The 22,274-nt window shown below is 40.7% G+C and overlaps 4 protein-coding genes across 16 annotated transcripts in view; 3 read left to right on the top strand and 1 right to left on the bottom strand.

The window, feature by feature from the left end:
• Positions 1 to 3,142, bottom strand: part of SLX4IP (SLX4 interacting protein) — a 71,818-nt gene extending 68,676 nt beyond the window's left edge. For 2 of the 5 annotated variants that reach the window (XM_063391503.1, XM_063391498.1), the window contains exons 1-2: positions 2,800 to 2,995; positions 1,602 to 1,750 (exon numbers count right to left, since the gene is read on the bottom strand). The gene's annotated coding sequence lies outside the window, so the exon portion shown is untranslated. The other 3 variants (XM_063391499.1, XM_063391502.1, XM_063391500.1) reach the window with 3 other exon arrangements.
• Positions 2,219 to 4,303, top strand: LOC134547486 (uncharacterized). 9 transcript variants are annotated; one of them, XM_063391506.1, is made up of 2 exons: positions 2,219 to 2,238; positions 4,095 to 4,303. In XM_063391506.1, the coding sequence occupies exon 2, from the start codon at positions 4,112 to 4,114 to the stop codon at positions 4,301 to 4,303; it is 192 nt and encodes a 63-aa protein (XP_063247576.1). In that variant the 5' UTR covers positions 2,219 to 2,238; positions 4,095 to 4,111. The 9 variants fall into 9 exon arrangements, with proteins under 9 accessions (XP_063247576.1, XP_063247579.1, XP_063247584.1 ...); XM_063391509.1 differs by lacking the exon at positions 2,219 to 2,238 and adding an exon at positions 2,631 to 2,691; XM_063391514.1 differs by lacking the exon at positions 2,219 to 2,238 and adding an exon at positions 3,070 to 3,088.
• A 1,663-nt stretch (positions 4,304 to 5,966) lies between these two features.
• On the top strand, positions 5,967 to 6,282 carry LOC134547488 (uncharacterized). Its single transcript, XM_063391515.1, has one exon. The coding sequence runs from the start codon at positions 5,967 to 5,969 to the stop codon at positions 6,114 to 6,116; it is 150 nt and encodes a 49-aa protein (XP_063247585.1). The 3' UTR covers positions 6,117 to 6,282.
• Positions 6,283 to 6,352: 70 nt separating this feature from the next.
• MKKS (MKKS centrosomal shuttling protein) lies at positions 6,353 to 12,265 on the top strand. Its single transcript, XM_063391497.1, has 4 exons — positions 6,353 to 7,343; positions 7,860 to 8,035; positions 8,696 to 8,806; positions 9,281 to 12,265. Exons 1-4 carry the CDS (start codon positions 6,353 to 6,355, stop codon positions 9,719 to 9,721), a joined length of 1,719 nt encoding a protein of 572 aa, XP_063247567.1. The 3' UTR covers positions 9,722 to 12,265.
• Positions 12,266 to 22,274: the final 10,009 nt, after the last annotated feature.

Below are 22,274 nucleotides of genomic sequence, written 5' to 3'. Positions count from 1 at the left end.
GTGAGGCAGAGTCTCAGCAAAGTGGCAGAAGGTGGAGTATCCAAACAATACAGTTCGAACTTCAAAATAAAGGAAATCAGTAGCTGCTGTCTGCAATAAATGAAATGCAACAGAAACCACACTGAGAATAGAGCTGCCTTTTGTAATCTCGAGTTTCCTAAAGGATTAGTCTCTTTAAATGGCAAATCTGGTCAATTCTGTAGGCGATGGAATAGGAAAATACTAAAAATTGAGCAATGTGTACACATTTGTCACTGCATACTTCAATTAAGTACTGTGATAGAGCTGTCAAAATTTCAGGACACAAGTCAGGTTGGGGATATGTGTTTCTGTCAGGCACTACACTCACATGTTTCCAAATGCAGTCATTATCACTATTTAACTTCAAAAAAGTGCAAAACAAGATAAACACCCACTTTACAACTGCACAGCATAGCACAGATGATTTTAATCTTAAAATTCTTAACAGTCCTGCACACAGAAGTTGGAATACCATCATGCCTTGTGCCATGCTGCTATCATTCTTCCTTGTACCACACAGCCCTGGAAACTTCTCCATTTCATCACATTAAATCCTGTCAACTTTACTGATGGCAATTTTGAGAAACACAATGCAAGGAACAGAGCTCTAGACTACTTGAGACATTCTAGTTCAGTTATGTAATAAATTCAGCTGAACTTATCCTGGCATCCCTGATTTCCTTCTGGTAATAATTTACTTTCTGGAATGATACTGTTGCAACACATCTACTACTACTCCTGTGAAAACTGCTGGCAGGCAGAAATCCCCTCCAAATACAATTTACAAAATAATAGAAGAAAAACATAAAAAGGAAAAGGATGCACAAGAAAAGTCAGCTTTGGTTCAGTTTGCTCTTCCTGGGAGTGAGCTGACTTTGGGAGTTTGCCAACCACCCCATTCTTTGCACTGACCACAAAGATAAGACAAAGGAAATACAGCAGACAGACAAAATGTAAGCAAATCCACAGAAAAGAAAAAGGAAAATATTTTATGTGTGAACCATCACGGAAATCACTGAAGCGACACAGGTGAAAAAATACTCAATACTAGGACATCAGAAGATAAGGAAAACCACTCATTAATTGTTCAAGAAAAAAAAACCTATCCCCAAAACAACTAGCCCCAAAATACTTTACCATTTCCTGTGTTTATAAAAAAACACCAAAACACAGGTCTCTTACAACTGCTACTGTTTGACAGCAAGACTCTGTCTCATGGAATGTTTTTTCTGTTGCACACCTCTAAAGTAAACCGTACATAAGGATATATGAAGATAGGCAAGCAGAGCAGAAAGACCTCCTCAGAAGATTATAGATGTATATATAAAGTCCTGATGTGGGATGTGTAGTATTCCAAGACCTAAAATGTTGATACAAGTGCACAAAGACATGATTTAAAATTAAACACATAGGTTGCCTGTAGCTAGAGTGAGACACACTTAAAAAATAACATGGCAGAATATCTTTCTTTCTTAAATTTGAGTCAAATGTAGCGGTGGATACTCAGGAGAAGCCAGAAAACATGGTCACCCAGAGAGCAAGTTCAAGTGTCCTCTGCCAGCTGATGAATAGCATCTTACCTTAGCAAAGCAGCTTCCTTTGTTGCAGAAATGCAGAGCTCAGGAGGAACTGAAAACTTCTGGCATACACTTGGAGATACAGATACAGCAGCAAGCTTCACACACTGCCCATCACAGGTGCCTTCACCACACGTGGGGAGAGGGGGCACCTGAAAACAGCAGAAACAAACAAACGCTAGTTAAGGAAGGCTGTAGGGTAAGCTGATATTAACTATTTTTGTAGTTAGAAATTAACTATCACAACATAAAAGAGGAGTTTTCTGAAGTTTCCCGTCCAGCACTTGTCAGTTCTGGGAGCGGATGCTAAGCTAGGGATGAGCAGCGCAATGCTGAGCTACTCACACATCCAGTAAAGCATCCCTAGTTCTCAAAAGACACAATACACTCTTCCCGCTTGCCATTCAGGATTTCTATGCCCGCTTTTGCCAATTACTCCACGTAACCCTTGAAAAATACTCTTCCAGCCAGTCAGCACCTTCTCTCGTCATTGTTATTCACACTCCTTCATTCATAAACTGCCTGTTCACCTTTAAGGCTCAACAACTCCGTTTCAAAAACATGACCCAGTCACCACAGTTCTGCCTAGAACCAGCGGGACGAGAGGTTCTGAGGAGTATCAAAGGGCCGTCACAAACAGGTACTATTATTTTGTTTAACTAATGTGGAACCGCTGAATGCAATTAACAATGAAAATTACTAGACAATTTTAAAAATTATACTCCTTTCTTTACGGAGAGCAGGCGGTAAATGCTTGTATTTTGGCTACAGTCATAAACTCTGCAACTATACACGAAATTGAAAACAAACCCGTTCATTAACATACGAATATAAAACGAGATATTCCTGACAGCGATTGCAGGAGTAGAGAGAAGAGTAAGCACAGGAGAAGTATTACTGTATTCACAGGAATAGTTCTTGTACTTACAGGAGTGAATACAGGAAAAGTGAATACAGGAAAACAGAACTAAGAAAAAGCGGAGGTCAGGGAACAAAGTTATTTGAATTTGTTTTGGGCAGGGCACTTCTGCCCGCCCACAGGAAGCCTCAGTCTGCTAGGCGCAGGTGTAAGGCGGAGTGGCTGCAGCAGCAGGTATGTAAGGAAGAAAAATCAGAGATAGATACACATATTTTTAAGCCTGGCCAGGCACTAGCCAGGCTGGGCGGGGTGAGGAACGAGACAGAGCGGCTGAGGCGGCACCTGAGGGAGGCTCGGTGGGAGCCGACCGGCACCGCCGCCAGAGCTCCGGCTCTCCAAGCATCCCCTCAGAAGTTAACCGAAGGGAAAAGAGGGGCCAGAGCCCGAGGGGCTGGAGCCCGAGGCGCGGCCGCAAGGGCCGGGCAGTACAAGGCGGCCATACCCCTCCCCGCGCCGCGCCCGCCTCCCGCCGCTCCTCTGCCCTACCCAAAATGGCCGCGCCCGTCGCCGCCGCCCGCCCCGCGCTGCCCGCACGCAAAATGGCCGCCAGCGGCCGAGGCGGGCCCGGGCCGTGAGTGACGCTGCGCTCGGCTAATGGCGGGCGGGGAGGGGCGGCACGTCCGGGGTCGTGCTTCTTCCACCTCTTCTTATTCCTGCCGGGGCGGGTTTGAACGGGTGTGGGGCGGGTGAGTGCTCGCCTCCGCGGAAAGGCTCTTCTCCTTGGTTGTACCTTCCTCGATCCCTGCCTCCCAGAGGGGGGAGAAGCCTCCGGTGCGCCGTGCCCGCGGCCGGTGCCTCAGGGAGCTGCTGCCCCCTCAGCCGCCCGCGCTTCAAGGTCGCGGGGAAGGAGGAGGAGTGGGTTGTGAGGGCTCCGTAGCGTCATGGAGGGGGGGTCGGTAGGGCGGCCTGTCAGGGGCATGGAGTTGGCTGGGTGTAGGAGCATTTCCGAGTTATAGCTTTGTAGCCGCTCACACCAGTGAGGAATTTTGGTGTAAAACCTGAGTATACGTGCAAAATCCCACAGAAGGTATTTTTTTTCCAATTTCTTGTTACATAAGAATTAATTTATTACTGTCTTCATAATGGTGCCGCTTCTGAATACTATAAGGTGGTCAGGCAAAGCTGCACTAAGGTAAAGTGGTGTCAGAAGCATCAGAACTTGCTTTGCCTGCAATTTAAAAGTTCTGTATTCCCTTAGGAGCTCAGATACTCACTGAATTTTATTAACTATAGAGGGGAAGTGTATTTTGAACCTGCTTTTGGGCTTCAGATATTTACCATCTGAGCGCTAGTGCTTGTAATTAGATAAAGCTTTGTTGTGTTTAAGATTTAGCATGCCAAAGCTTCAAGCAAATGCAGCAATTAACATTTCAAAATGTCTGAATTGAGGTTTGTTTGGTTTTGGGGTTTTTTTTTAGGTTCACAAAGTAAGGCTTTTTGTTTAAGTGTTTTAGTCATCTGCTGCGCTGCAATTAAAGATATTAACATTCAGCTTCATCTGCTCAGTGTTATTATTATAGAATAAGAAAAAAAGGATTTCTAGAATGTGTTTAAAATAATAAATTATCTTTACCTAGGTAGATGCCAGTTTGCAATGGGTCTTAAAACCTTCTGGAACGACTACAAAGTTCTGATTGTTATGGGAACTGGCCTGGGGCTAGTGCACTGGGGCTGGTATTACTTGAAGTCCAGTTCTATTTTCCAAGTGAAGACAGAGGATTTTGTTCCAGAACCTGGGATTATGACATTCACGATGCAAAGCGATCGCAAAAATAAAGAAAAATAGCATTAGTACGTTGTTTTTTGGGTAAGTTGCCTAATTAGTTGTATCTTTGAGGGAGAAGATGAATTAATTGAGATTTTTTAAACAGATACAGCCTTGGTGTTGTAACTTCAGTCTTGCAGAGTTTTATTCACCTTTGCAACTGAGTTAATTTTTTGTACCTACACAGACCCAAAAAGTGCATCATAAATCTCAAAAGCTACTGCTAAATCCCAGATGATGAGATCAATTAAGTGAGGGTATTATATGTCCTGAAGAGATTTTAAAACAAGCTCCAGTAACTTCAGGACAGCAATGAGACTCTTGTGACTGGATCTGTAACAGTGTCCTTTCAGGCTTAAAATTGCCCAGAAGTAATTGTGACTGTGCATAGTAACGATATTCTTTTTAGTTGGGATGGTGATTACAACAGAGAATGAAACAAAATGAAGTGCAAGTGTAAATATTGTAGTTTACATAGAAGCATAAATAAACATTGATTTTACTGTTTTAAGAACTGAAAAACTTTCTTTGTGGGCATCTTGAAGTAAGAAACCTTTGAGCCAGATTTCTTAACGTTGTTTGAACATCAGAAGCTGTTGTGTCTGTTGCCTGGCAGGCACTGCTGACTACTTGAGTTCTTTTGTTCTTGAGTAAAATCTGGTGGATATCACTGTAGTTTTGATACTTCAATGCAGCTCAGTGAAGTTTGTGGTACCCTGCTACTTATAGACCTGCTGGTAACAGTACAGACCAGTGGTCAGAATTGAAATTGTTAATAAACAGGTATAATTGATGCACTGTGTTTGTAGTAAAATCATATTAGTAGATTTTCTCAGTTAAAAACCATTATAGAATGAGGCCAATTGAGGTTCAGCAAGGCCCAGTCCTGTGTCCTGCACTTGGGTCACAACCCTGTGCTGAGCTCCAGGGAAGAGTGGCTGGAGAGTTCCTGGGAATGCTGGTGATAGCAGCTGAATGTGAGCTAGCGTGTGCCCAGGCAGCCAAGGGAATCCTGGCCTGGGCCAACAGTGGTGCGGCCAGCAGGACCAGGACAGTGATTGTCCCCTGTGCTCGGCACTGTGAGGGGCACCACCCTTCAAAGAGGACACTGAGGTGCTGAGTGAGTTCTGAGAAGGGCAGTGGGCCTGAGGGAGCTGGGGATCTTCAGTCTGGAGAAAGGAGGGCTGAGGGCAACTCAATTGCTCTCTACAACTGCTTGGAAGGAGGCTGCAGGCAGCAGGTGGGGGGTTTGTCACTTCTCCTGAGTAACAAGTGCTAGGACAAGAGGAAACGGCGTCAGGTTGCAGCAGGGGAGGTTTAGATTGGATATTAGGAAAACTGTCATCACAGGAAGGGTTGTCAAGCAATGGCAAAGGCTGCCAAGGGAGGTGGCTGAGTCACCGTTCCTGGAGGTGTTTAATGGATGGGTAGATGTGGCACTTGGGGACGTGGTTCAGTGGTGGCTTGGCAGTGCTGGGGTAACAGCAGGACTCGACTTTAAAGGTCTTTTACAACCTAAATGATTTTTTGATGCAGTATTTGTCCTTCTGTGACGTTTTTTGGTGAAAACTAAAATAAGTCAAGTAATAAAATATTTTCATAAGATTATTCTAATATCGTTCTGGTTTTTATTGTAGGTATAACTAAGCTGGAAGGTTTTCATCTGTGACTGTTGCCAGAAAAGATGAAGAAAACTTCCTGGATTAGAAAGAACTTTCTGCTTGTAGCAGGACTGTCAGTTATAGGTGTCCATTTGGGAACCATGCTTGTGAACTTTGTTGCAAAAAAGTCTGCTCAATCTCAGTCAGAAACTAAAAGAGATCGTGGGGAATGAAATAGCTTCCTGCTGTTGCTATTTATCAGTTTTGCAACGTGATTTAAGCCTGGTTTTAAGAGAGCTGTGATGAGTGGTTTCAGGAACGTTATATATACTGTTTCACACTGAAAATAATATTTCTTACCTGCAAAGAATTAAAATGTACTACCCTTAAAATTTAAAAGTGCAATGAATTATAGATCCAAGTAAAAATGAAATGTTTTGTTGGCTAGAATTAAAATCTTACCTTCAAAATGTCTCGCCTTGAAGCTAAAAAGCCTCCGTTATTTATTAGTGAGCCTTTAACTGGAGATGCAGTGAGTCAGTCACTGTCTCTGCTGAGTGGGATATTAAAATCTTCCTACGGTCCTGCTGGTCGACTCAAACAGCTCCACAATGGTGTGGGGGGCTGTGTTTGTACCACTTCCCAATCCTCAGCCCTCCTGGGGCACCTTTCCGTCAGCCAGCCCGTGCTGCGTGTCCTGACAGCCTCTGTACAGAGCCACGTGTCACGTTTCAGTGACTGTGGCTTGTTCACTGCCATTCTTTGCTGTGGCTTCATTGAAAATTTCAAGAGCCTGAATGTTGCGCCTTTTACTGTCATTAAAATAAGCAAGCATCTTCTGAGTTTGTGCATGGACTACCTCAGATCTGGGGCTTGTGGTTGCCGGGTGTCAGTGGATTTCAGCAGTGTTGAGACCCTTGTTTGTTTGGTACGTAGCATTTTAACAAGCAAACCTGCTTGCATGCTTAATAAAACTGAACTTGATCATCTCGCCTCACTGGTTTTAAAGGCTTTCCTATTTACTGTTCCATGTCATGGTGAGAATAATGCTGTTTTAGGGAAGTGTGTGATAATACCTGTGAAAGGTAGAAGAGTTGTGGACTCCACAGTTTTTCCTGGACTGCTGATAGAAGCACCGGAAATCCAATTGGGAAAACCACTTGCTGTCAAAAGGACTGGTTCAAACCTGATCAAGATTGCCCTTTTCAGTGTGTCCATGTCAGGTGACGGCTTTAACCCTGAGGAAGGAACTATAGCGGTCCATCACGGCATTTCTCTGGAAGTGTCAGAGCTGAACCAGTTGCTCAGTGTGGGGAAGCAGCTGGTTGAGGATGAGGTGGGCCTTGTAGTGTGCCAGAAGGTGATGCATCCCTCCTTGAAGCAGTACCTGAGGGAGAACGGTGTCATCGCTGTGGACAGGGCTGGGCTGTCTGTGATGGAGCCCCTGGGCTGCCTGACAGGTAAGAGGCCAGTTCTCTGCTCTAAACCATTGTCCTGGAGTTTCCATTGTAAGGTGAACGTCACCTGGGGTGGTGTCATTGCAGAGCAAGGAGTCTCTTATTTTCCTCTGTATCCTACCTTAGCAACTGAGCAAGAGTTGCTCTTTTCTAGTCCAAAAACCATTTTTCAAGATGGTTTTCGAGATTGGCTTTCTGCAAGCCCTGATGGTGGCATACTACAGGTGTTATTCCTGCTTGCTGCATGAGGGAGATCCAGTTCCAGCAACTGTTTATTTTCAAACTCTGATTCAAGGCAAATGACACAATTACTTTTTGTTTTTTAGCTCAAACTGCTATCAAGTCTTGCACTCTAAATGTGTTGATTTCTGTGATTTTCCTGTGTGAATTGAAATGTCAGGTATTGAACAATGTATATAAGTTAAAAAGCCAAGAGGAATAAAGTTTATGCTTTATGAAATGCATCAGCTAGCTGTTCTGATGGTACCACATACTGTTTTCTCCTTTTATAATTGACAGGTTCACAACCTATAGCTTCCATACATTCATTGTCTCCTGGCTGTTACGGCAGTTTGAAAGATTTGTGCATTGAGAGTTTTGCTTCAAAGCATTTTCTACATCTAATTCCTGAGGACACAGTTATCTGCAGCCTGATACTCTGTAACAGAAGTGAAACTGCATGGGATGAGTTGAAGGTAGGCAAATTTTCTTCAATTCTTTTACTGGAAAGCTACGTTTTAAATGGAAAAATAAAATACTGAGACATATTAAATACATTGAGTTCAGAAACATAGTTTTTTCAGTACATAAATTAAGTTTGTATCCTGAATTTTCAAATCCTTGAAGTGTTCATGTTCATTTAACACCTTTGTTTTAATACAGGAATTTGTTTATGGACAGGTACATCTTTCACCTGTTCTTGAGGCCAGTGCTGGATAAATGTTTTCATTTTCCTTGCTTGGTCTATGAGAACATAAAAATCAAAACTGCCTAGCAAAAAGCCAGCAGCAACACGTACAATGATAGTCAAGCATTATTTTGCAGTGAACAGTTGGTCTGGACATGTCATTGATACTGATTGACTTTTTATATATAGCCCTGTTTTGAAAAAAAAAAAAAAGGATTAAAATGCAGCTTTTCATTTCTTCCTTTCCATAGTGTGGACAAATAAAGACAATTTCTCATTAAGTGAACATGGTCTTGGAAATCCCTCAGCAGCTTTATATCCCCATGTAATTCAAGTTTATGGAATCTGTACCAGAAACTACTGAAAATTTCATTCCGGTGGTTTTTTTCAATGGGGACAAATCCTATTAATCGTGGTACATCTAACAAGATTTTCATATGATTTTCAGCGTGTCTGTGAAACTGCAGAACACGTGTTACAGTTAACAGTGAAGGAACCTTTGGCATTATTAGGAGGAGGCTGTACAGAAACTCACCTGGCTTCATACATAAGATACAAGGTACGTAAGACATAAGGGTTTTAAAGATGCTTAATATACTTAAGAAACAAGGATTTATGTAGAATCACTACAACAGTTAAAACGCTTGTTTCTTTCTAGATTAAAGGGCATTTTTGCTGACTACTGATATAAAATAAAGGGGTCTATTTGAAGCACTCAGTTTTAATTATATCTTTTCAACTTAACACTATATTTGTACTTGTTGATCTTTCTTTAGGTATCTATTATAGTAATTGCATGTTTTTAAGTGTTGAAAATATGTAGAGTTATTGTATTGAAAGATGATAATGCAGAACTCTGCTTTGACTCTTTCCTATTGTAGGATAATCATGACTTAAACATTTTTTAGTTAGAACTGAACCATCTGTTTTGGGGGCAAAAAAAAGCAGCAGTATGATACATGTTCAAAATTATTTCTGTAAAACAGTATTCTGTATTCTAACTTGGCTTTCCTGGTTCTGGTTTCTTTTTTAGAGTTCTAGTCTGCCTGCCAGCACTTTCAAAGACCTAGATTGTTCCCAGTCACAATACCAGTTGGTTGCTGATGGGTTTTGCCGTTCGCTGGAGTCTGTAGCTCGCTCCCTGAGTCACGATGGTGAAGAAATTCTCACAGACATGGTTTATGGACACTGTTGGTTTGTTCCACCAGGTTCTCCCTGTGTCTCCAAGTGGTCAGATTTAGTTTCAAAATGTGGCTGTGGGATGAATGGTAACACACAGGACCTCAGCTGGAGGTTTTTGCAAGGCCAGTCTGGCTCTCCTGTTATACAGGGCTGCCCTAAAGAGCCCTCAGCAAAAGCTGCTGACCTCCTGGCTCTGGATTGCTTTGCTGCCAAGTGCAGTGGCCTGCAAGTAGCTCTGGAAACAGCCAACCTGATTTTGGATCTTTCATACATAATTGAAGATCAAAATTAGCTCTGATCTTATGTGATTTGTGTTCTATAGCAAGACAACACTGAATTGAGAGCAGGGTAATGCATAATGTGTTAAGATATTTGAATGGGTTGGGATGTGGACAGAAGAGAGAAATTTTAAATTCAACAGTTGGCCATTGAATACTCTTCTCATTGTTAATCTGCTGTGCTCTCAAGCAATTTCATATGTTCAACCTGTTCCCTCTGCATTAAGGAAAGTTCTGGATGTTGGTTAGCTCTGTGGCATCTTAAAAAAATGAGAGAAATGGATTCACTTGCTGAGAAAACACGCTATGTATTAGAATTGATAGTCTCAACAAAAGCTTTACACATTCAAAGAGACTTTTATATTGCAGCAGAGTTTTGTCACTGGTATTTTTACTTTTCTAGGTAAAAAAGGCTTAGCAGATACCTTGAGCCACTTGTTTTCAGTTTTGTTCTGAAGTTTTTGTCCCCGTATACTTCATGTATGTACAGTTTCTAAATGGCTGAAAGATTTTAATTCATATATGTAATTTATTTAACAAATTATAGAAGCTGGACCCGGAGCTCTTAAGATAGAAGGTAGGTAATAGAACATGTGAAAAGGAACGGCAAACTCGGAAAAAACTTTTGTCAAGTGGACATTGATTGTCTTCTGTGGAATACAGGGCAGTCTATAATGAAATTTCTATCATTTAAGCAAAGCTGCAAGAAAGAATGTCCCACTTACCATTCAATTAACTCTGACTGTGCATGGCTTCTTTTAATGAAGTAAGGCTTTAAGCTGCTCAGACTTGTTTTGATCTTTAAATAAGACTGTAGACTGAATAATCAAAACTTTCTCATTCTCAGCTTGCATGCAAGATCAAAAAGGGTGTTACAGTTTCTTACTTCAGCTTATTTTCTTTGCCACTTTTCTTCTCCTCTTTGTTTTCAGTCACAAGGGACAAATTGTTCATGGTGTGTTTCCAGAAAACATCCGAGTCAGTTGTAGTCTAGTCTGCTTATTTTTTTCCTGCTCTCTTAAGTTTTTAATATATTTATTTAGTGCATATAAGCAGTAGAATTGTTATGCATAACTCAGTTTTGAAATATGTAATTAAAACCAGATCTTGCCAGTCTTTTAGTACAAAGTCCTTTTAATTTTCAGAACGTAAGTAATCATTTTCTCACTGGGAAAAAATGAATAGTTATTTAAAGTTCTTTATCTTTTTATGACCTGAAATGATTGCTTCAGTGCTGTAAGGCATCCTTTGGGGACTTGGGCAAGAGTTGAGAATGGAGGCTGCTGAAGGCTGGTTACTAAAAAGGCTGCTTTTATATCTTGATCCTCCCATATGCCATGAACTATATGAAAACATCAGGAATAATGAAGCCAAATGATGGTGCATATCTTAAGGCACAGAAAAATCTTGGTAGTACTTCGTCTAATTATGATTCTCCAACTCAGAGTGCTGAATTATACTATTTTACTTCCTATAATAGCAGCTTGTTATGCAGTGTGAAAATGTTGAGTTTAGTGACTACAGCTGTGAAGTGAAAATTAAAACAGTATTCAAGTAGAAGTAGTTGTGAGTGTTCTTTTGTCTTGGTATCTGAAAGTGGAATCACAGGTCTTGGATCAAAGCTGATAATGGTTTTTATTCTCCCCCAAAAAGAAAGTCGCAGAATAAAAACTGAACAAATTAAATTTAATTTTGGTAAGTAGCTAAAAATTCATTTCTACCTGAACTAAAGATTTTTTTCATATATAGATAATTTTAATAATAATGAATTTTTGTCTCCTACTGTGATTAAAAAGGATAAATAAGCAACTTGCTCTGCTGTTTATGGACAGTATAGGTTCAGTTCTCAGTTGTACTACAGTAGGCTTGAACCTTTTGTGTTCAGTGTTGCCTCATCTTTAAGGGGTAACATAGGAGGAGTAGAACTTTTGGATACTTTTAAAAATCCGAGTAAAAAGAATTTTGACTCAATCTAACAGCAACATAAAGTAACTTTTTTGACCTTTCATGTTTTCTAATAAAATTTGAGTGCAAAAATGGTTGGGTTTCCCCGTATGCTTTAAAGTTGACAGAATGAAGTATCCTCAGTTATAATGCCTCTGAGAAGCCACTATAGTTTTATTCCTGTTCCCCTTGGCATTTGAAGTTCAATGGGAAAAATTAGCATTACATTTAGGAGACATGTTTTCTGATCATGACCTCGGTCATGTCTGATTTCCACAGGTTGCTCAGATTATTTTAAACTTTAGTAATTCTGCTTATAATGCACAAGAAGTACAAACATTCATTTCCAGCCTTCACAGCTATGTTCATGCTCCAGGCCTAGAAAGAGAAATAAAGAAGTGCTGATGTTAGAATCACTCAGGTCAGCATATTTAAGTAAGATGCCAGTGTAATATAGCTGCTCCTCAGTTCAGTATTTGTTTGGTATTTCTATTCCCATTTGATACTTGAACCTTCAAAGTGAAGACCTGCAAATGCTGATTAATTAAGAGATCTTTATTTATTGTGACCTATTTCAAACAGATGCACCATTAAATGTTATTGTTTTGGCATTAGTTAAGAATGCATAATACATGTTTTTCATTGATTGTGTTTCCTATCCATGAATTTGTAGAGTACAATTTGTTTGAGCCATATCTGAGATATTTTTCTGTCTATTCTCCTATCTATAAAATGGGAACAAAGATTTGTGGGTGAAGAGTTCTAAGATCCAGATGTAAAGTGAAAAACTACTTGCTTCACAGGAACAAAGAAAGATATATTTTAAAATAAACCCTTGCTGAAATATTAGAGTTGCTTCATTAAGGAAACTCTGATCAGCATTTATATAGACTCCTTTAATGATTTTTCTGGCTAAAACACATTTTTTTATGTTGAACCTGGATGCATTTTCTTGTTCTCTGAAGTTCCAGCAACAGTACATCACTATTGCTACCAGTAATCTGATTTATTGCTTTACTTCTTCAGTACACACACACACAGAGAAATGTGACCTTAAAGCTGTGTGCAGGAATGGTTGGAATTCAAGATCAGCAATGTCAGATATGTCAGCAATCCTTACTGTATCTTGTCTTCAGAGTCTGTGCTCTGCTGTTCAGAGTGGATGTTCATATGATGCTAATCCTTGAAGACAGGCTAGAAACAGATTTGTGATTTTGGGAAACCTAACCTTACTATATTGGTAGTGTAACACTGGTCTGTTGTTTAAAATTTTTTAATTTTTTTTTCTTAATTCAAGTGTTTGGGTGTTTTTAGGCTGAGCAGCCATTACAGTTTTAGATCTGTCCCAGTAAGGAGAGTATTGATTGCTGTCAAAGCTTGTAAGGAAAACAGTGCCTGGTATATCACAAGCACAGCAGAGCATGTACCAAACAATTTACCTTACCCAAAACCTCTTGAATTTTACTTGTGCCCTTATTTTGCTGGGCTGGTTAGCAAAATGTGGTATTTATCACATTTCCAGCAGTGCCATGTGAACTGAGTCATATCAGTATTACACTCTTTAATCTCAGATAAATCAGTGTCTTTGAGTCAGTCAATGTCGTAGGAAGAACTTTAACTGGATCTGCATTTACTGCTGTTCTGAAGATGCAGAAGCAGTCTGACTTTATTGCAAATGGACTGCCTCCAGCATGCTCACAGTCTGCCAGCCAGACTTTTTGAGAAGCCATTACAATGGTTAGTTGTAGAGTATAAATAGCTTTTGTCCATTATTGTAAATACAAGTTATTTCTATGTCTGCCAGCAGAGACAAGTTGCACAGTACTAATAATTAACTTTTTGACAGTAACACTGTGATCTTATATTCTCAGTTAAGAAATACCTTTGCTTTTTGTCTGTATGCATTGCCTGGTTCAAATTAGTTTTGCATAACATAAGCTCAAAAGCTCAAAAGCATATACAAATTCTCTATGCTGGAAGCAGAAATTTAGTCACAGTATATGTAAGTAGAGCCACCATGTCATTATGCCAGGCACCAATAAAATTAATTGCAGAACAGGTTCCAGGATTGGGCTGCTTGACCTAAGCATTAAACACATTTTATTTTCATACCTTACTGCAAACATCTTTATAAACTTCAACTTTTAAATCTGCTTGCACATGAAAAGCTTTTATTCAAGCTTTTATCCTGTGCCTGGCAGGCCCCAGCTGTGTGTTTCTGCCTTCTGCAAACTGATTACTAGTGTCCTTGTTATTTTCTGTCTGGACATCAGCTCTCTTCAGGTACACATAAAATACACATTAAATACTAGCTGCTTATTATTTTAATACTATTACATGGTAATAGTATTAAACATTTGTGTGGTAGCACTGCAATGTCAACAGCTATTCCTTATTGCTAACTTTCTTTGTATAAACCATTAAATCTAGTCTCTTTTTCTTTAAGGCTTTATTATATCAGTAGACTAATATGTTATTCTTGATTTAAAAAAAAGGTTTTGGGAGAAATGAGTTCCTAATGTGTGGCCATGACTCGGAAGGACCCTGAGTCACCGTTTGCGTGTGGGCTGTGCAGGCCATGCTGATGGATGGTGCACTCGGGCAATGGCTGAATGTTTTATTCAGGGAATTGTAGGGACTGTGGTTCCTTCAGTTCTTGGAATACTTTGACTTTTAAGAGCCAGGAGCAAAACTATTTCACCCTCATTTATTACTCTTTGTAACTAATATTCCTCCTGCCATGTGCCTGCCTAGCCACTTGCTCCCACCTCAGCTCAAAAGAGGGAGAAAATGGGTTGCAAAATCTCCTGGGTCCAAATAAACCTCTCCTGTCATGTTTCCCACTGTTTCCCCCTAAATTCCTTGCTTCCAGGTGGCTTTTTTCCCTTTTTTAGATGTGTTTAAGGAGGGCTGGCCTAGGGCAGCTGCTGGAGCCAGGTGGGAGGCCCCTGCTGCCCACAGAGCTCCTGAGGTGCCCCACAGGCAGCCATTTTGAGAGCCCTCACGAAGGCTGTGCTGCTAAAGGGTGTGGAAAAATCGCTGGGTTTTGTGAAACCTGGAGCCAGGGAACAGCGCTAGAGCTGTCAGCAAAGCCTAGTCCTGGGAAAATGGGTTTTTTCCTCGTGCAGTGAGTGCTTCAGGAGAGACAGGCACCCTGGAGATCAGCCAGCCAGAGAGCTGACCTCATAGAAGGCACAAAGAAAACCACGGCTTCTCTGATGAGGGTGATAAAAAGCTGATGGTTCCTGATGGTTGTTATCCAGGGCAGCTGTGACAGGCTGCCCTGCTCCCCTCAGAGGTAGATCCCAGGGAACTACCTGTGGAGAACCAAGGGCCGATGGTGTGCTTAAGGACTGAGGAACTTCCAGGATGTGGACACTTTCTGGGAAGGCTCAGATTGCTTCCCAATATCTTTAAAAATGGGGAATGGCCCAGCAACACTTCATGAGGGAGTTCAGACGGGAATGTCACCTACCCAGAGCCCTAGAAGTCTCCTCAAGAGTGGTCTGAGTACATGAGCATGTATGGGATAGAGACAGAGGATTGACCCCAGCCCCTCCATCATCACATGTGCTGCAGTCCCCGAGATGACGCCAAAAAGTAAGTTTTAATACATTTACTTTACACCAGCACTGTGCCTGCAGTGTGACATGGCTGTCTATGCCAGCCTTTTTTCTCTTTTTGTGGTTTATATTGCTTCATTTTCAAGCAAGCAAGTAAATATTTATCCTGTAACTAACAAAGGTAGAACAAATTCTTCACTTGGTTTTGCATACCTTAACCCTGCTATATGCTGTATTTCTTCTTTGGGATTGTCAGCAGAGGTGAGGAAAGGAAAATTGGATTTTTAGTTTTTACTTGAGCTCTTTTTGGGTATTTAAAATCATGATCCTAGGAAGCATGACCTAAAACTGCCTGTATCACTGAAGTGTCAGGTAGTTGTGATCAGCATTGCACTGGCTTCCATGCTTTGTGTTTGACCCAGATATCTTTGCTGAATCAGGTTTTGAACTGTCCTGTCATGATACTTAACTTGTAAATGTGAATTTGTCCATAAATTATTCTTTTTCGTTCCATAACTTGTTTGGTCTGGCCAGTCAGATATGTTAATGTTCTACAGCTGGGAACATTTTTAATTGAGAGTTATTTTCAGCTGAAACCTGGTTATTTGGGTGAGACAGCTGAAGATGTCCTTGCTGTTTCTTACCTTTGAAATTAACTAATTAGAAGAATATAATACAAAATGCTAAGAAAGGGGAATACTTGAGTTTCCTTTTTTTTTTTTCTTGGTATAGTGTGAGAATTCCCAAATAAAGAACTCATATCCAAAGCAAAGCAGCAGAGAAATTATTTTCAAGTCTAATAACAAAAATTGCTGTGCAAAACCCTCCTTTGGGTACTGAAATATTATAGCATAAAATAAAATTTATAAAAGCACTATGCACTTGAGGTCTTTGTGAATGTAAGATCCCTTCAAGGAGTTCTTTATATGAGTGTTTTCCAGAAGAGCAGAATTTGGGGGGAGTGTAAGTGCACATGTCCTGGTTTTAGGTGTTAAGATCTGTTGCACCTGCTTAATCAAAATGGCTGCTAAATGAAAATTCTTTCTAAAACTGAAACAGCAGATGTCACTCCAGGTTTTAGCTGGGCCCAAAGATTTGCTTCACTGCAAGAATAACTCACGCACAGCATTATTGCTTATGTTTAATATAGAGTGTTAAGGAATAGGTGGAATACATCACAGAATTTCTGGGATTAACTGTGGATTGCTGGAGTAAATACCAGAGTTAACACTTTCTGGACTGTCTCCATTTGGAGCTGTGTATGTTGGCATGGAGTGGAACCAGTTTGTGAAGAGCTGTGGGCAGGGAGCAGCAATGCATGCCTTGTGCATGTTTAACACAGCAAGGTTCTCTGTTAACTGAGAAGAACATGCAGTTGCATGGCTGAACTGAGGCAGGTGTGTTAAGATTATATTGTCATTAAGTTTATTTTAAGCAAACTGCGGCAAATAGCAGTTTGTTTCAGCGTTCACATATGTTTTGTCATAACAATTGTTAAATTTAGTATAAATTAGAGGCCCAGAATGAAAAGTTTTAAGTTTCTTGAAGTAGTGCTGGTTGAAGGAGGCACATCTTGTATGACTTTATATGTACTATGTGTTGCAAAGTTTAGGCCAAAAATCTCATGGCAGAGTGGCAAAATAAGTTTCCTGAACACCAAAAGAAACATCCACAATCTTAACAATGTGGGTTTTGTTGAATTTGCACACTGGTAGAGGATCTAAAACCTCTCTTGCTATTGGCCCTAAAGACACTAGAGTAGAAATCAATATTATTTCTATATTATTGACTCCTTCTAGTTGCTTAAAACTATGACTTATGGGCATAAAGCCATGAAGAACTACATCTGTCTGAATCTACTGCTTGTAGAGAAAGGAAGATAAAGTTGTTTTTACATTGGAGGAAGAAAAAAAATGTTGTATGATATCAACATGCATTTTAGGGGGAAAAGGAATAATAAAATGTTATTGCAAATATTTTGCACTATAACAGAGGTGCAAAATAACAGAGGTGAGTTTCCATTTTGCTGACAGACATTTTGCTTGAAGCTTTGGATAGTGAAAAGTGTTGCAGATAGTTATCTTTGTAACAGATTAATATGAAATGTCTCTTGAATGTGCATACCAGCCTTACAAGGATGACTTGCAGTGTTGGAAAGTGGGGATTTATTTGCCATGATGCTTTGGTTATACCTAGCAGTTGCTGCAAGGTGCCAGGCAGGTGATATTAAAGGACTCAGAATAAAATACTTATCTTTATTTATAAGCTTCAGATAGAGAGCATTTGCCAGCCTAAGTGATGACTGAGTGTAGTGACTGGCAAAGCCAAGAGCAATTGTAAGGCACAAAATCAATTCCATAGCTGTAACAAATACAGTTTCAAGAACAGCCGTGAAACACAGAGGAGAATGGATTTGGAGCCACAGGCCAAGAGATTATTTCTCTACAGGGTGGAAAGAAAACACTCAATTTTATCATAATTGTGTACTAAGGCTCCCTGAATAGAGAATTAGATTGATGTTTTCAGGTAGTAAAAACATAGAGTTGTTTGGCAAGGACACTACAATCTTAACTGTGTGTGTAGTAGGAAGAACACCTGGACAAAAAATGAATTTATTGAATATATAAGCCTGAACTTTTTTGGGTAAAGATGGGCAAACTCTGTCCAACACGCTTGCCACTTGTGGTCATTAATGTTTAGTCAAGAATGCATCTGAATTCCTAGCCAGACATGCTTCCAGTGGTTGTCACAGGAACAAAAGATTGGCCCTGCCCGGGGCTCTGGCTATGGGCAGAAGTTCCAGCTGAACAAGATGTTTATCTCCAATAGGGGCAAGTCATTTAGATGAGAGCTTGTGCCATAATGAAACACTCAGAAGCAGAAATGCTGTGCTTCAGCCTCTTCCTGGCAGAATCCTCGGGGACACGTAGTTAATGAATAGAGTTGACGAAATTATCTCAACAGAAGGTTCTTGGTGTGATGAATTTGAAGGTCTGCGTGGTTCTGGTTATTGTCAGTGTGAGGCAGGCTGTGCTCTGCCTGCTGCCCTCGAATGGAGAACCTGGAGCCTTTGTATGGGAAGCGCCTGTTTTCCAAAGAGCTCCAGCCAGATGGCGAGTGTGGGATCTGCTGCCTTCCCAGAGACCGCACAAACCTCACTGGTTTCTTTTGGCCTTGAACAGTGTACCAGGAGGTTGTTGTCATAGTGCTGAGTACTCAGCTTGGAGGAGCTGGAGTTGATGAAATTCTGTCCTTTTCAAAGAGTAGTGTACTTATTTTTATTGTGATTGTCTGTGTTAAGCTGTTTTTGCCTCCTTTTCTTTCAGTCTTTACCTGACTCATAAGGTAAGAAAACACGAGAATCTGCTTTTATTCCAATTTTTAAAGATCGGAATATTTAAAATATGGTCCAGATCCTAGAAATGTCTGTTTCTTTTTGGTTCTGGAATATGAAGAGTTGTCATTTCCCCACCAGCATGTTGAAAATTTGGTCTGTTTCTTGACACCGTTTGAATACAGGAAGAAAAAACTTAAGACACAGACCAAAAAGACCATTTTCTCTGCCCTCAAAAGATATGAGTGATGATGAGACACAAAGTAAGCACACTCTCAGGTGAGACACAATTATCTTCATTCTCTACAGTGGCCTTTTAGTGCTGAGGGAAGAACAGCAAGAACTCTCCTGCACTGCTCTTTTAGCTTCTAGCAGTCAGCAATTTAAAGACTTCTGGGTCAGGCTGCATCTGGATTGTCAGTTTTAATGGGCACTCGTAGGAACAATTTCTCAGTAATACTGAAATGTGAGTTTCTTTAGGTTTATCTTTATTTGGAGGAACTAAACTCTGGCTCAGAAGAAAAGAAAGGGACAAAGCAAATGTGCTAAATTGAGATTTCAGATCATGAAGGAGTATGTCTAGAGTTGAGCCTTTTTGTGTGGGTTTTAAGAGCAGTGACTAAAAGCCATGGTGAAATACTGACGTGGCAGGATGAGATCCAATAGTGTTTATATGGACTGTCTCTGAGCCCCTGGGTCACACTTTAGTGACACTTTCAGTCTCTGTTTTGGTCAGAAGAATATGATATCATGAGGTCACTTTTGTCTGTGTTGGGGACAGAGCAGAGGGCTGAGCTGGAGAGCCAGAGAGATTTATTGTATGAAAGCAGGGAAAGAAAGATGAAAGATGTGCTTGTCCTGTTCCTGAGTACTCCAGGTGTCCCTGTTCTGCCAGGGCTCAATGCGGTCTCTTCTAGAGCTCCCAAATGAGATGGTAAGTCATAATACAAACTATTTCAGAATAAAAAGGAGATTTACAGGTGAGGTTACCCAGGGCACTTCATACTAGACACACTTCAGACTGGGGTTATTCTGTAATAGCAAATATTTAAAGTGGTTTATCTTCCTGATGTCTAAAGAGTCCTATTGCTCTCAGTAAACCAATGCATATTGTCATTCATAATGGGAGTGCCAGTAGTAAGAGACCACAAACTGAACCCGAGTCTTATGAGAGGAAGATATATGTTTATTTCTGGGTTTTATTAAAAAAAAAAGAAAACAAAAAATATTCTTCAGCCATAACTGTCTGCATATAAAAGAAAAGGGGCCCAGTGAGGCTCACCTAGATAATCCCTACAGCAGAGCAAGTGTAGGGAGATGTGGCTTCCCATGAGTTAGAAAAGGAAGCCTAGTTTAGGATGCTGTAGCTCACACCTTAGGTGGGAAGAGGTGGTATTTGATCTTTTGTCTCTTGAGTCCTAAACTCATGTTTTGCCTACAGAGGGCCTGAAATTTTCTACTTTACATCCTTGTCCTTATTAATTAAAGAGTAAGTGTTCATTTGATCTGGGCGTTTGGGATTTGGCAACTTTATATCATAGCTCTCCTATACCTGTGTGTGAAGGTAATACTGAAATCTACGCTGCATTAAAGATTGAAACCTTTGAGATGCCCTTGATATCGAGGATGAGAGATTCCATTCTTCTACAGTTAGCTTCTTTTGCAAATTGTTAGACTAGGGAAACCATTAGAGAGAAAATCTGTGCCTTTTGCTGAATTTATGCCTGGAGAAACTATGCAAATCAAAGAAAAGATTTGCTGTTCTGCTTTTCTTCCCTCTGCTATTTGTATCCTTTAACACTTTTGTCAGCTGCAGATGGGCAATAAGTGAAGGACAGAGAAAGTGACAGGTGTTCAATCCTTCTAAACCCTATCTGGTTTTAGTAAAATAAATTTTTAAAAAAATAGAATTTGAAGAATTTGGTTGCTATGATAAAACTAAGTCATCAATTACTCTGGCTTGCTGCACTGCTGTCATGGGACTGCAGGCAGACTGCTGTAGTAAGGGGAGCACCTCAGTCCCAATCCTTCGGTTTAATTTGCACAAAGTACTTTTAAAACTTGGAATGTTGGTAAAGTTGGGTTGCAAATGTACATTTCTCTTGGTACTGCACATACCTATTTCCAGGGCAGCTTAGGCCTTAGCAGCGTTTCTCCCTTAATCCCAATACACCTGTGAAACCCTTCAGTATTGTTTATATTGGTAATATTAAATGTACAGAACACAGCTGTTGAACTTGGGTTCTCTAAATAATTTAGTTCTGGCTGGTGGGTGGGAATAGTGAGACGAAAAAGGTCAGAACCCCCAGTGCTCTGGCCTGTCCCTGTGCTTTCACTGCTGAGCTCTAACAGTTTAACCCACAGCCCTTTAATGCACTAAAACAATACTGAGCTGTAAACTGGGGATTTTGGTAGCTAATCTGTAGATGTTTCAGTCCATTGCATAGTGGGTGTGGGTCAGCTGTTGAACAGATGTCTTTGAGCCATTTTCCATGCCAGCAGTCAGTCTGTCCTTCATCTTTCTAGTTATCTCCTTTGGAATAAACAATTCTGTTCCCAGTGAGCTTTTTTCCTTTGCTGGTTTGTTTTGGCCAAGGACTGTTTTTGGAAAAGAGGAGCCAGAGCAGTATAAAGTCGGTTTTAAGCAAACCATAATGACACTGTAATATTTTGCACTAATATTCAGCTGTTGGCTGTCTGTGTGGTACACAATGCTCCAAGGAAGAGCTAGCCTGGATAAACAAGGGAGGTAAAGTTGGAGAGCTTTTCTTACTGAAAGCTGTTGATTTGGAGCTATATTTATCACTGTTTTCTTTAATAAATACCTCTGTTTAGGAGGTACTGTTATGCCATATGTTTCAACAAATCTCATCTCAAGGAAGTCCTGATGGACGAAAAACATTTTGTGAAATGTCAGTCCGTTGGGTTTATTGCCTGAAGAGGGTAAAAGTAATATATGAAGTCATGCACAGTGTATCCAGATGTTCTTCCAAGAACTACTCAAAAAGCATGGGTTTCTGATGGTTTTAAAAGCAGAGAAGCTAGAAATCCACTGCATTGATCTGTCCAGTATGAATGCAAATAGCTCTTTCCATAATGACGGTGTGAGATGAGCTCCGTCTTTTTTTCCTAAGGTCAGGTGAGTCTAGTACTTTTGGATGACAGAGTTTCACTCAGAGTTTTGTATCAAGAACAGGTTGGATGGGCTCTGAGCAGCCTGATTTAGTCGAAGACGGCTCTGCCCATGGCAGAGGAGATGGAATCAGATGGTCTTTGAGGTCCCTTCCAACCCAAACCACTCTGTGATTTTTTGAGTGTTCAATGCTTCTGTCAGATGCAGGATAATAATTCAGCCTTGGAGCAGTGCCATATAACATGCAGCATCTGAGTACTCCTGGCTCAAGCAAGTCAGAAAATGCAATCATGGAATGGTTTGGGTTGGAGCGGCCTTAAAGCTCATCTAGTTCCAAGCCCCCTGCTGTGGGCAGGCAGGGATGCCACCCACTAGATCAGGTTGCCCGAGAACCCCTTCCAGCCTGGTCTAGAATGTTTTCAGGGATGGGGCATCCACAACTCATTCTAGGCAACCTGTTCCAGTGTCTCACCACCCTCACAGTAAAGAGTTTCTTCCTAACATCTAATCTAAACCTAATCTCTGTCAGTTGGAACCTGTTCCTCCTTGTCCTATCACTCCATGTTCTTGTCAAAAGTCCCTCTCCAGCTCTC

This window comes from Prinia subflava, chromosome 2, assembly GCF_021018805.1.
Source record: "Prinia subflava isolate CZ2003 ecotype Zambia chromosome 2, Cam_Psub_1.2, whole genome shotgun sequence".
NCBI classification, from domain to species: domain Eukaryota; kingdom Metazoa; phylum Chordata; class Aves; order Passeriformes; family Cisticolidae; genus Prinia; species Prinia subflava.
The sequence above is the reverse complement of the archived record's forward strand: the minus strand, read 5'-3'. Positions and strand labels throughout refer to the sequence as shown.

What these genes read in the sequence shown, in the direction of transcription:
- MKKS (XM_063391497.1), top strand. Translation starts at nt 6,353, where the DNA reads ATGTCTCGCCTTGAAGCTAAAAAGCCTCCGTTATTTATTAGTGAGCCT. An exon ending in GCCCCTGGGCTGCCTGACAG is followed by an intron (nt 7,344 to 7,859) that starts GTAAGAGGCCAG and finishes TATAATTGACAG; the next exon opens with GTTCACAACCTATAGCTTCC. An exon ending in CTGCATGGGATGAGTTGAAG is followed by an intron (nt 8,036 to 8,695) that starts GTAGGCAAATTT and finishes TATGATTTTCAG; the next exon opens with CGTGTCTGTGAAACTGCAGA.
- LOC134547488 (XM_063391515.1), top strand. Translation starts at nt 5,967, where the DNA reads ATGAAGAAAACTTCCTGGATTAGAAAGAACTTTCTGCTTGTAGCAGGA.
- LOC134547486 (XM_063391506.1), top strand. Translation starts at nt 4,112, where the DNA reads ATGGGTCTTAAAACCTTCTGGAACGACTACAAAGTTCTGATTGTTATG.